Source organism: Camponotus floridanus, unplaced genomic scaffold (assembly GCF_003227725.1).
Source record: "Camponotus floridanus strain SB8 unplaced genomic scaffold, Cflo_v7.5 scaffold153, whole genome shotgun sequence".
Taxonomy (NCBI): Eukaryota; Metazoa; Arthropoda; class Insecta; order Hymenoptera; family Formicidae; genus Camponotus; species Camponotus floridanus.
Genome location: NW_020229274.1, coordinates 111,726 through 125,603, shown reverse-complemented (window position 1 = coordinate 125,603; position 13,878 = coordinate 111,726). Strand labels below are relative to the sequence as shown.

The window sequence follows — 13,878 nt, the reverse complement described above, 5'->3', positions numbered from 1 at the left end:
TAAGACGAACAATAAACAGGAAAACAATAAGAATATTGTTTACGTACCCCGAACCTCCCCGGGCGGACCCGATCAGTACCGACTGTTTTACCGCCGCCCGGTGGGGGTAATTACCGCTGTACGCCGACGCGGGCAATTAACGCGGTATAAAACAGACCCTCGACGATACGACGGGACACGATCTTTCCAATCCTTGAGTTAGAAGCAAGCAAAGCATTCAAAAATCCTAGAGCGAGAGTACAGAGGCCAGAAGATAATGAGAACGCTGCCTCTGTAATTTGCAATTAACAATTTTATATTTTTTCTTAAAAACAACTGTATGTTTTTATTACACCAATTGATTCCTCTCATTATTTCGTACATAAAAACATTAAAATAAGATAATCGAAAAATGAATATTTTACTAGATATTTTATGGTTTATGTAAAATTAAGAAATGATTTCAAGCCTCATAACTCGAAAAATACTCAATGAAGAAATACTTTATTATAGTGTTTTGGAAAGCTCTCGAGATAAGCTACAAGAATGTGTAATAAAAAATAAGGAGTTCCATTTAAGAAATTGACGGTGATCTTCACGTGACTTTCAAATGATTCTCCCATGTCAAATCATTGCCACTATCTGATGGCCCCCTTCAAGCCATACAACTTTTGTTTGAAATATTTGTTTCTAAAGTGTATAGTTTATGAAATATTCGACCGGTCCGGGACTTTTGGGACACTTTGTACACACACACACACACACACACACACACACACACACACACACACACACACACACACACCACACGCACACGCACACGCACACGCACACGCACACGCACACGCACACGCACACGCACACGCACACGCACACGCACACGCACACGCACACGCACACGCACACGCACACACACACACACACACACACACACACACACACACACACACACTACCGCTCAAAAGTATTTGCCCACTGTAAATTTTATCAAAAATTTTAAAACAAAAGTCTCTATTATGACTTCATCAATATTTATTGTTTATGTATACATATATCATACTTATCAATAGATGTTATGTTGAATAAGATTTGATATTTACCAATAGTTAACCACGAAACTAAAGATAGTGCCTATGATTCATTTCTTGGAATTAATGTACACTGTGCGACAACGATTCGTTCCCTGGCCCCTCTCGCGGGGCAAGGGGAACGTAGACATATCATAGCGCCATCAGCCGGCAGCGGCCAACTAGTCCTGATTTATCGATCTAATTACCGATCGCTACAAAATAATACTCTGGGTCGATAATGGACAGAGTTGGTAATACACACGCGCGGTTTAATTATACGAGAATAAATCATTAATATAAGGAGGCAGGAACCCAGATAGCACATGGAACTCCTATGGACGTCCAATGGACATTCGAGTTTGGACGTCCATAAGATGTCTGAATTAAGTCCGACGGATATCCATTGGACATCCATAAGACGTCGGTTATTCACTACTTCGGATGTCCAAAAAACAATCCAAAAAAGGACTTAAAATGGACATCATTTTCAGTGTCTTACTCTTTCAAATTATTATTGGAATAAATATCAAAAATTCATAAACTCAGAAAAAAATTTATATTTAATTATGTATAATTGTGTAGATATAATTATGTATGGATTTTGACCTAATTTAATCATATATAAAAAATTGTTCTTTATTATACATAAATAAATAGCATTATGTATCCTTCATAACATTTAAAACATAAAAAATTCTTTGGCCCAACAAAATTAAATAATATAATAAAATAGTATAATTTATCTATTTCATATAAAACTTTACATAAAATTCATGTAAAAATTTTATTTATATTTATACTTGCTTATTGCACTCTACATTTTAAATAGGTAATTTAAAATGTAAAGTGCAACAAGCAAGTTTAAATAAGTACCGGATTATTTTCGTTTATTTGCCGGACATTTACTTGTACGACTTATAAAATCAATTTAATATCTGAAACTCTTGTATTGAGATCACAAATTAAATTGAACAGTATATTTTTAATCTTATTTGTTACTCTTTGCAAACTTTATATAATTCTTATAACTAAAACTTAAATACGAGAAAGATAGCGCATCGCACGTCGCATAGCGGTAAACGAACGAACTAACACATCCTTGCGTGCTCGCGCGAAACTTTGATGTCCAAGATCGGACATTTTGTGGACGTCCAAATATTGGCCGTTAACGGATGTCCCGAATCGGATGTACGATGAACAGTCATTTCATGTCCATGGACGTACGGACGTAAAATGGACATAAAATGAATGTCCATAGGATGTCCTGTGCTGTCTGGGAAAAGAATGAATGATACATTAAAATACAATGTTTTTTAAAAATTTTTAAATGAAATTTCCGCACGAATGTTCCAATGTTAAATAAATGGTGGCTCTGAAAAGAACCGTTTACTTACTAGCTCTAAAAAGAACTGTTTAGTAATCAGTCCACCACCCATTTGCTCAACTTGATTTAGCCTTTTCTCAATGGATTCACGTAGGTTTGTGAAAAGTTCAGGCTTCTGCCTGAGATTTTCCCACGCATTCTTTGCATGCATAATTAATTGTGCTTTAGTTCTTTCATGGCCAGGATCCCACGAATTTACGATTGCTGCCTAAGTATTTTCAATTAAATTGAGATCCGGAGATTTCGCTGGCCAATTAAGGACTTCAATTTCTGGGTGTTGAGCAAACCATTCCTGTACTATGCCGGCGGTGTGCACTGGACTATTATCCTGAACTAGTCGAAATGTCGGCATATCGTCTTCACTATAGATTCTGCGAACACTTGGCAGCAAAATGTTCTCCAGAATATCTATATATTCGATGGCGTCCATATGCGATGACACTTCGACTAGTTCTCCCGGACAATGACAGCTAATCCACCCCCACATAGCACAAGTAATGCGCCCACTCTTTCCATAAGGAAGCACATATTTTTCATTTAATCGATGATCTTCAGGTCTCCAGACAAACAGACGTCGATCATCTGCCGAACAAAATACTTTCTCGTCAACCCAGATAGTGTTTAATTAATGCAGCGCAAAAGCGATACGATTATCGCGATGTCGATTCGTTAATGGAATTTTACGTGCAGGATGATAACAGTGCACATTCGCTTCGTGCAAACGCCTTTGCGCTGTTCTACTACTTATCTGTAAATTTAAATCCTTTACAGAGTGCGAGACCGGAAGAAAAGGATTTTCATCTACCTGTCTGACTAAAGATATATTTTCTTCAACAGATGTAGATCGCCGTCCACGGTTGTTTTTACGTCTGTCTATAAGATCGCGACCTTCTTCCTGCCACCGATTAATTAATTTTCTCACCGTTCTCTCATTACATTCAATACGATCAGCAATGTCATTCACACTCATACCTCCTTCCCACAAACCTACGATCCGACCACGAGTAAAATCGCTAAGTGCCATTGTTGAGTAAAGAAGACTTGATAAAAAACAATTGAACATCGGTCCTGGCGAGTGTCTTTTCATAATGATGTTCATTTGTTTTTATATAGAATAAAGAGATGTAAAAGTTAATATATAAGAAGATAGCCACCGTGTAATTAACATTATTCGTAGTAGATTGAATGCTAGAATAGAATGGTAGACTGAATTTATTAAATAATTTTTTTTCTAAACCATTGATTAAAACGATTCTTTTCGGAGCCATAATTTATTTAACGTTGGAACATTCGTGAGGAAATTTCATTTAAAAATTTTTAAAAAACATTGTATTTTAACGTATCATTTATTTCTTTCCTGCTTCTTTATATTAATGATTTATTTTCGTATAATTAAACCGCGCGTGTGTATTATCAACTCTGTCCATTATCGACCCAGAGTATTATTTTGTAGCGATCGGTAATTAGATCGATAAATCAGAACTAGTTGGCCGCTGCCGGCTGATGGCGCTATGATATATGTCTACGTTCCCCTTGCCCCGCGAGAGGCGCCACGGAACGAATCGTTGTCACGCAGTGTACTTATGTTTTACCCGCGACAGGCACTTGATTATTTCGATCTTCTTTTATTTGGTAGTTTGGCATACAGAAATAAGACGTATAATACAACTTTGCTTTAATTATCTGTTCACTTGACTAAAAATCATAACTGTCTAAAATACTCTCTTTTTATAAAGACTTTTTTTCCCTCAATTTACCAAAATGGGCAAAACAAAGGAATTACCGGTAGAGACGAGAGGAATTATTATCGGGCTTCATAAGGCCGGAAACAGCAATCGTCAAATCGCAAAAGATTTGAAGATATTAAGACGAACTGTTGACTACAATGTGAAGAAATTTACTACTCAAGGCAAAGTTACCAATAATCCTCGCCAAGGCAGACCAAGAATAACGAATTCAAGGGATGATTTAAATATTATAATAAAAAGCAAACGTAATAGACGCCTTACCGCTCCTGAAATAACAGCACAAATCAATGAGAGCCGCAATAAACCTATTTATTAGTTTATCCACTGTAAAAAGACGACTTCTAGATGCAGGCCTTAAAGGATGTTTAGCCGTATCAAAACCGCTATTGAAGACTGCAAATAAGAAGAAAAGACTTAATTGGGCTCAACAACACAAAGATTGGACAATTGAAGACTGGAACAAGGTTCTTTGGAGTGATGAATCCAAATTTGAAATTTTTGAGACTAAGAGACGTGTCTTCGTTCGCCGATATTCTAATGAGAGGGTAGCTGACGGCTGCACAGTGGCTTCTGTCAAACACGGTGGAGATTCTGTCATGGTGTGGGGATGTTTCAGTGGATCTGTAGTGGATGATTTGATTAAAATAGAGGGAATTCTCCGAAAAGAAGGATACACAAAAATCATAGAAGAATATGTTGTTCCTTCTAGCACTCGGTTAATTGGAACAAACTTTATTTTTCAACATGATAATGACCCCAAACACACATCAAAACTGTGTAAAACATTTTTAGAACATTTGAAAAGGCAACACGTTTTAAAAGTTATGGTATGACCCCTGCAATCCTAATCCTAACCTGATCTTAATCCGATTGAATTATTGTGGGATGAATTGGATAGACAGGTGCGAAAATCTTGTCCTACATCCCGAGAGGACTTGTGGAGAATTCTATAAGAAGAGAGGCAGCAAATATTCAGAGAAACGCTAGAAAAATTAATAAGAAGACTGCCAAGATTTTGTGAAGCCGTAATCAAAAATAAAAGCATATAGATAAATAGCATATAGATGAATCAAAAGTTTAATGTATAAGTTAAGTTAAGTGTACAATTTGTTCTTACAATTTTAGTTTATTATATATGAATACTTTTCATAAGATTATTACATTGTTTTATTTATTCCTAGCCATTAGAGCACAAGTATCTTAGGTGGGCAAATACTTTTGAGCGGTAGTGTGTATACAGGGTATATATCCCAGCAAACACACATGTAACTGATATTTCTTGTTATATAACCAGAAAGTATCTGGGAAGTATCATTGATATGTAACTAATTTATGTATATGACACATAAATGTGTTCTGTTTAATACATTTCATATATGTAAAAATAGCATATAAAAGATACGTAAATGTACTACTATTTGATACGTATCATTAACTGTGTAACGATATGTATCGTATTTGTAGCTGATATATATAAGTGATATTTAAATTGGCCGTGATAGAACGAATTGTGCGTTTGTGCAGTCGTAGTGTCGCATTAAAAGTTATTCACAAGTATCGCGCACATGATTGCAAAATATATCTGAGGTAAAATATAAATTTTAAATAACTTATTATACTATACTAATAATAATAATCTTAAAGTGCGTAAAAATGTCGAAAAGAAAAGATTTTTGTGATTTATCAGTTCGCCAACAGCGTAGACGTATTGTTAACCTAACAAATGAAGAGGTTAACCTCACAAGATGCAGTGAATTATTAAATGCATCGACAAATAGTATTGTTAATAATGATGCTGCTTTTATACCGAATCTTAATAATGATGGTATTGAATCTAAAAGTGATTACAGTAATTTCGAATCGTTAAGTGATATCGAAAGCGACGAAAATTTTACCGTAAAAATGCAAAATGATTCGACACATGATATTACATATGATATACGTTTTTGGATTTTAAAATATAATATAAGTCATGCAGCAGCAAATGATCTTCTAAAAATTTTGAAAAAGTACGAACATCATAAAAGTTTGCCAAAAGATTTCAGATCTTTAATGAAAACACCACGAAATATACAGTCGAATATTACACATATTTTCGAAGAGGGCAAATATATACATTTTGGTTTAGAAAAAGGCATCAGAGCTTCTATATACAAACATTATGTTAATTTACCGCAAGAAATATGTTTAAATTTTAATATAGATGGATTACCTGTATCCAAAAGTTCTTCTGGGCAATTTTGGCCTATTTTAGCTGCTCTAGTGGATAATGCCTTGTATACTGAGCCATTCACAGTTGGAATTTATTATGGTACCAAAAAACCAGAAAATGTAAATATTTTCTTACAGCCATTAGTTTTAGATATGTTGCTTATAAAGAATCAGTGTGGTATATTTATAGATGAAAAACTTATTCCTGTAAAAATAAATGCTTTTGTGTGCGATGCACCAGCAAGAGCTTTTATCGCTGGAATAAAAAATCATACAGGATATTTTGGCTGTACAAAATGTATATGCGAAGGTAACTTTATTGAAAATAGGGTTGTTTTTCTAGAGTACAAATGCTCTCTTCGAACAGATATGTCATTTAAAAACAGAATGCAACCTGAGCATCATCGTATATCATCTATTCTTGAAAATACAGGCATCGGTTTGGTATCGCAATTACCCTTGGATTACATGCATTTAGTATGCTTAGGAATTATGAAAAGATTATTGCAATTCTGGGTACGAGGCAAAATGCATGTTCGAATAAAATCACACTTACTACAAAGTACTTCAGATACATACAAAAATATGAAAAAATTTATACCATTAGAATTCGCTAGATACCCTCGAAGCTTATTTGAAATCGATAGATGGAAAGCTACGGAGTTCCGTTTGTTTATACTTTATACAGGACCAGTATTATTAAAAGATGTTTTGTCAAAACGTGTTTATGAACATTTTCTATGCTTAAGTGTATCAATTAGAATACTTTGTCATACACATATGTGTATTAGTCACCGATCATATGCACAGGAATTATTAATTTATTTTGTAAAAAATTATGGTGAATTATATGGTGTGCAACACATTTCATATAATGTACACAATCTTATACATCTTTCAAATGATGTGGCCTTGTTTGGTCCATTGGATTCATTTAGTGCATTTAAATTTGAAAATTATTTATATAAATTAAAGAGTAAAATATATATAGGAAAAAATTATTTAGAACAAGTATTCAACAGATTACATGAAACAGCACAAATAGTAAAAAAAAATGAAATAAAAGTATATCCCATTATTCATTTTAAACATGCACAAAATGACATGATCGAGAAAATAGAATTTGCAGGATTTAGTTTATCTACAAAAGAATTTGACAATTGTTGTTTTCTACATGATGGATCAGTAATCTTTGTGGAAAAAATTTTATATCAAAATCATATTTCCTTCTCTGGTAAATGTGTTACAAAATGGAAATCTTTCTTTAATACGCCTTGTAACTCTATCAATTTATCTATTCTTCTGATATCTAAAACTGACATGTTTGCTATCAATTCAGTAAATATAAATCAAGTGCGTGAAAAGAATGTCGTTATTGAAACAGAATCTGGAGATCTTGTAATATTGCCTTTTATACATAATTTTTATTAATATATAATACACTTATTAATATAATATACTTATTATCATTATTCACACTAAAATATGCACACTAATATAGAAATTTTGGAATTTATGTTTGTGGTATGCTATAGAAAATATAAGAAGAAATATGGTTTCCTATGCTGTAGTGCATTTTATAAAAAGCAATGATTACTCAGAGATACCATCATCATGGCTCACTGAAGAAAAAAATAAATGCTGGTGGCCAAAGTTAAAAATGTATCACAATATATTAATTACAGCGTAACACCTGATCCAACAACATGGGAAATTTATGACGTAGAGGTTGAAGGATTTTATGGTATATATTTTACTGTTATGAATAATTGTGCAAACTATTATAGTAAATTTTCCTATGTTTAACTGAAATTATTCTTTATTGAGAAATAGAAATAGAAATTATAAATTCTCTCGTAAAATAAATTATTATGTTCAATAGGAACTGTGCAACTGGCAAGAAAAAAAGCCGAAAACAGCAACTGCACTTCTACTGAAGAGAATGTTTTTCGTGGGAAAGGTCAGCGAAAAAAAAAAAAGAAAGGTTTTGACCAGCGACAACAATGAAAGTTCTGAAGATTTAGAATCAAAATGTAACAAGAAAAGAAATTATGTTTGTTCCATTTAAAAATAGTAATAACAAAATTATTAAATTTTAGTCATGATGAAATTTTATTTTATAGCATACTTTTTCAAATAATAAAAATAAATACAATTTTACAACACAATAGAGAAGTGAAAGTTATATAATACGTAATACTAAAATAATTTTCTTCTAAATATTAATATTTTATTACAGGTTATAAGCCTCCTCCACAATTAAATAAGAAAAGCAATGTGATTAAGCAAAATTACAAAATTTCAACACTTAATGTATCACATGACAAGCTACCGGACTCTATTCTGTCTTCTTCAACAACAGATATTTGCAATGGAGAATTTTCTTGTACAGATGTACTAGTTAATGAAAACAATCAGAATAGCAATGTCATAACATTGAACGAGATTCCTGTTGTAATAGCGTCTAATTCAACATATACACCACCAGCTTTTGAAATAGAAGGTATGTTTTATTTCTTATACATACATATATATACAGGGTGGGGCATTTATCTTGAGACAAGATAATATCTCGATTGGCAGTCGATTATTTTGAAAAAAGTTTTAGACAAAAGTTGTATGGTTTCAAGGGGGACATAAGATGGTGTTATAGTTTGATCTTGAAGAGCCACCTGAAGGACACGCGAAGGTCAGCTCCAACTTTTTAAATGGGACACCCTATATGCTTTTGCATATTCTTGTAACTCATCTCAAGAGCTTTCCAAAACACTATAATTAAGTTAGTTTTCATTAAGTACTTTCCAAGTTATGAGGCTTGAAATCATTTTTTAATTTTACATAAACCGTAAAATATCTTGTAAAATATTCATTTTTCGATTATTTTACCTTAATACTTTTATGTACAAAATAATGAGAGGAATCAATTGGTGTAAAGAAAAGACATAGTTATTTTTAAGAAAAAATATGTAATTGTTAATTGCAAATTACATTTTTTTTTTCGAAACAACTATGAGTTTTCTTTACACCAATTGATTTTTCTCATTATTTTGTACATAAAAGTATTAAGGTAAAATAATCGAAAAATGAATATTTTACAAGATATTTTACGGTTTATGTAAAATTAAAAAATGATTTCAAGCCTCATAACTTGGAAAGTGCTTAATGAAAACTAACTTAATTATAGTGTTTTGGAAAGCTCTTGAGATGAGCTACAAGAATATGCAAAAGCATATAGGGTGTCCCATTTAAAAAGTTGGAGCTGACCTTCGCGTGTCCTTCAGGTGGCTCTTCAAGATCAAACTAGTAACACCATCTTATGTCCCCCTTGAAACCATACAACTTTTGTCTAAAACTTTTTTCAAAATAATCGACTCCAATCGAGATATTATCTTGTCTCAAGATAAATGCCCCACCCTGTATATATATATATATATATATATATATATTTGCATGGTGTATGTATATATGTTATTTATATGTTATTATGTATTATATATTTATTTATATATTATTATGTTTGCATGTGTGTGTGTGTGTGATTTAGAACCAATTCGTCCAAATAGAGAAGTTACCTCTGGTATTCAAAAACCAGTCACGGATGCCAGCTCAAATACCTACAGTAAGAAAAAACTTCCAAATATTTACATTAATATTTACATTTTACCTTTTTATATATTATTATATATTTGCATGTTTTATATATATTGCAGACAAAGTACAAAGAATTCTACAAGAATGTACGTTAATAAAAATGTACGTAAAAAGTATTGATATCCGACTGAAATGTCTCGAGAATAGAAAGAAAAAAAATGATTCCGATGGAGAGGAAGTACAAATAATACAAGATCAATTGCCTATAAAAATAATTGATCAATTGATTCATTTTGATCAATCTATGGAAAACGAGAATGTTAAAAAAGCATTTGTATGTTATTTGGATATATTAGCTGCTTTTGCGACAGAATCAAAATGATCCAGAATAAAATGAGCCTGCGTTGTGATTGGTCAAATCTGAAATATCATTGAATTTTCTATTTATTCTGGATCAATTTGATTTTGTCGCGAAAGCAGTTATTGTATATTACAAAAATGCTTTAGTAGTTAAAATTAATAAATATTTTCAGATAATGTATGTCAAACGTATTGGTGGTGCAAACGGAACAGACAACGTAAAAGCAATATTCAAAAGAATTTTTACAAATCACCTTGGTACAAAGTGCAGTTGGTTAGGCCAACGAAACAATTTCAAGATTTGTGATCTTTCACTAATAACAGTAATTCAAAGTAAGTACTTCCATTTGCTTATTCAATTGATTTCAAATATATTTTATTTATGTGAATATTATTTTTTTGCTTATACAAATATTTTAAGATGCAGTATTGTCAACGCATTACAATTTTCAAGAAATACATTTTCAAAAGGCAGCGAGTGAATGGTTCCGTCTTAGCAAATTAAGGCTTTCAAGAGAACAAAAATATAGACATGAAGCAGACGCAAGTGATAACAAAGAAAATTAAAATAAATAATGAAAATTGATTTTCAAATATTTTTCTTAATATAATTATCTTATAAGTAACAATATGAGTTCAAATGCTGTGAAAAATGTGCAATGTAAAAAAAAGTGCAGTGTGTACAAATGTAGTACAAAACAAATCAAATCTTACATATACATATCACACATGTACACATCACTTACACATGCATATATGACTAGTAACTTGAATAATTTTTGCCATTGCTATAGAATTTATAAAAAATATTACTTTATTTTATTTATATATATTATATACATACACACACACACACATATATATTTATATTTATATACAAGAGTGCATATTTTTTTTTAATTTTATAGTACTAAAATAATAAATTTTGTTTTTTAGCAAATGCTGAAATATATATATGATGTAGGTTAAATTTCATGATACTTCAGACTATATTTTGATATTCAGCATGACATTGTAAAATTATTATTTATCTTTGAAATTTTATTTTATCCTTTTTTTCTCAAGTGTATGTATGTTAAATATTTATAAAAAATAAATATATACTTGTGATATATAATTACTATACATTAATATAAGATTTTAATACATTTTTTAATTATTTATGTAATTTCTGTTATATAATATTTGCCAAAAATATAAAAAATAACTTAAGAATAAAATAACATTACAATATGGCTAATCCTCTAAATGATACCTATTAATTCCTAAACACGCAATGTGGATATACATTAAGTAACATAAACATTTCAAATGCATATACATATATAACTATGTGTAAATGTGTAACAACATACATTTTGTTCATATGTAAGGCGCACAATAGAGAAAATATAATGAGTAAGAATTATATTTTAAAATAATAAAATCGAAAAAATTTTCTGATATAAAAATATAAATTCGCTATAAAGGATTATAGTAAGGCTAATAAACTAGTAAGAGCCTTTTATATTCGAATTTGTATTTGTATATCACATTTTTTCGAATTTATTATTTTAAAATAATTCTTACTTCTAATATTTAATTAATATTTATTCCTAGTATTTTCTCTATTGTGTGCCTTACATATGAGTAAACTATATGTAACACATTTATACATTGTTATGCATTTGAAATGTATATGTTACCTAATGTTCCGTAACTGAAATATATTTGTTATGTGATATAGTGGTATGATTATATAACATAAATATAATATTTAAAGTTCAGTGATATATATCTCTGATATATCACAGAAGTACTTTTGTTGCTGACATTTAGCAGTACATGTAACATACATGTATTTTACTTATTATGTAACTATGTTACTTGTGATATATAATGTTATAACTCTGAGAGATATATATTACATCTCTGTGTTTGCTGGGATATATATATATATATATATATATATATATACCTATATACATATATATACATATATATATGTATATATATACATATATATATACATATATATACATATATATATGTATATATATACATATATATATACATATATATATATATTATATATACAGGGTGGGGAAAAAGTATGGAAGCAAACAATTATTTCCGAAACTATTCATTTTTCGACAAAATGTCTTAGACATAATTTTTATGGTATGAAAAGATGTATTATGTGGCATAGACGGCATGACCTTGAAATGACCCTTACGAGCTGCATACAAATAACGTAAAAAATTTCAAATGGAACTCGTCAGTTTTTGTTACAGATTCTTGTAGCTGATGTCGAAACGTTTACAAAACACTACATATGAGCCCCATTCCCTTAAAAACACTCTCAGTTATGAAACAATTGTGATACAAACAATTTGTATGCACATTGACATTGCTTACTGATTTCGCATCATGACGTTCAGTTGCGTCCACTAATAACATGTAATTGTACCTGTTGTCATATGATACACTGTCTATGAGTCTTCATAGAATTTTTTTATTTCTTGATCATCGCTACCTTATTTATTATTATCATTTATTTTATCCTTAAAAAAGTAGTGTCAATTGGCATACATGTTTCGGATATTGTGTTTTTGAAAATTTGCTATTTTTGTCGTTTTCTATCATAGGAATTGTTACTGATTTTCATTTCTGTAATTTCAAATGTTATTTCTTCACGATGGCCCGGTTGGATGAATCGCACTTATCTTGCCTTAACTGGTTGGATGAATCGCACTTATTTGTCTTAAACTGGTTTGGATGAATCGCACTTATCTTACCTTAACTGGTTGGATGAATCGCCTTATTTGCCTTAACTGGTTGGATGAATCGCACTTAATCTTGCCTTAACTGGTTGGATGAACGCACTTATCTTACCTTAACTGGTTGGATGAATCGCACTTATCTGCCTTAACTGGTTGGATGAATCGCACTTATCTTGTCTTAACTGGTTGGATGAATCGCACTTATCTTACCTTAACTGGTTGGATGAATCGCACTTATTCTTACCTTAACTGGTTGGATGAATCGCACTTATCTTGCCTTAACTGGTTGGGATGAATCGCACTTATCTTACCTTAACTGGTTGGATGATCGCAACTTATCTTGCCTTAACTGGTTGGATGAATCGCACTTATCTTGCCTTAACTGGTTGGATGAATCGCACTTATCTTGCCTTACTGGTTGAATGATCGCACTTATCTTACCTTAACTGGTTAGATGAATCGCACTTATCTTACCTTAACTGGTTGGATGCATCACGCAATCTCTTCCTTGAGTACGGTTCGATGTACGCCTTAACTGATTCTATGAACTTCGCGTGTCTTTCGTATCGGCAGAAATGATCGAAGCGGTTATTCTTAATTGTTGCAGTAACGCTATTGTTGTACTGATCTCTCATAATGACATTCAGTCCGCGTTTACACACATCATGTAATACACACGTACGCTGTTTATTTCAATTTCGGTCGATACGAATTATCACAATGTTTGTAACTGGAGTGTTTTTAAGGGAATGGGGCTCATATGCAGTGTTTTG

The 13,878-nt window shown here is 31.5% G+C and overlaps 1 protein-coding gene across 1 annotated transcript; it reads left to right on the top strand.

Moving 5' to 3' along the window:
- The first annotated feature begins 5,709 nt into the window (after nucleotides 1-5,709).
- On the top strand, nucleotides 5,710-10,910 carry LOC112637337. Its single transcript, XM_025406783.1, has 8 exons — nucleotides 5,710-5,768; nucleotides 8,078-8,136; nucleotides 8,275-8,425; nucleotides 8,632-8,895; nucleotides 9,937-10,011; nucleotides 10,103-10,317; nucleotides 10,517-10,676; nucleotides 10,765-10,910. The coding sequence occupies exons 2-8, from the start codon at nucleotides 8,134-8,136 to the stop codon at nucleotides 10,908-10,910; spliced, it is 1,014 nt and encodes a 337-aa protein (XP_025262568.1). The 5' UTR covers nucleotides 5,710-5,768; nucleotides 8,078-8,133.
- The last annotated feature ends 2,968 nt before the right edge of the window (nucleotides 10,911-13,878 follow it).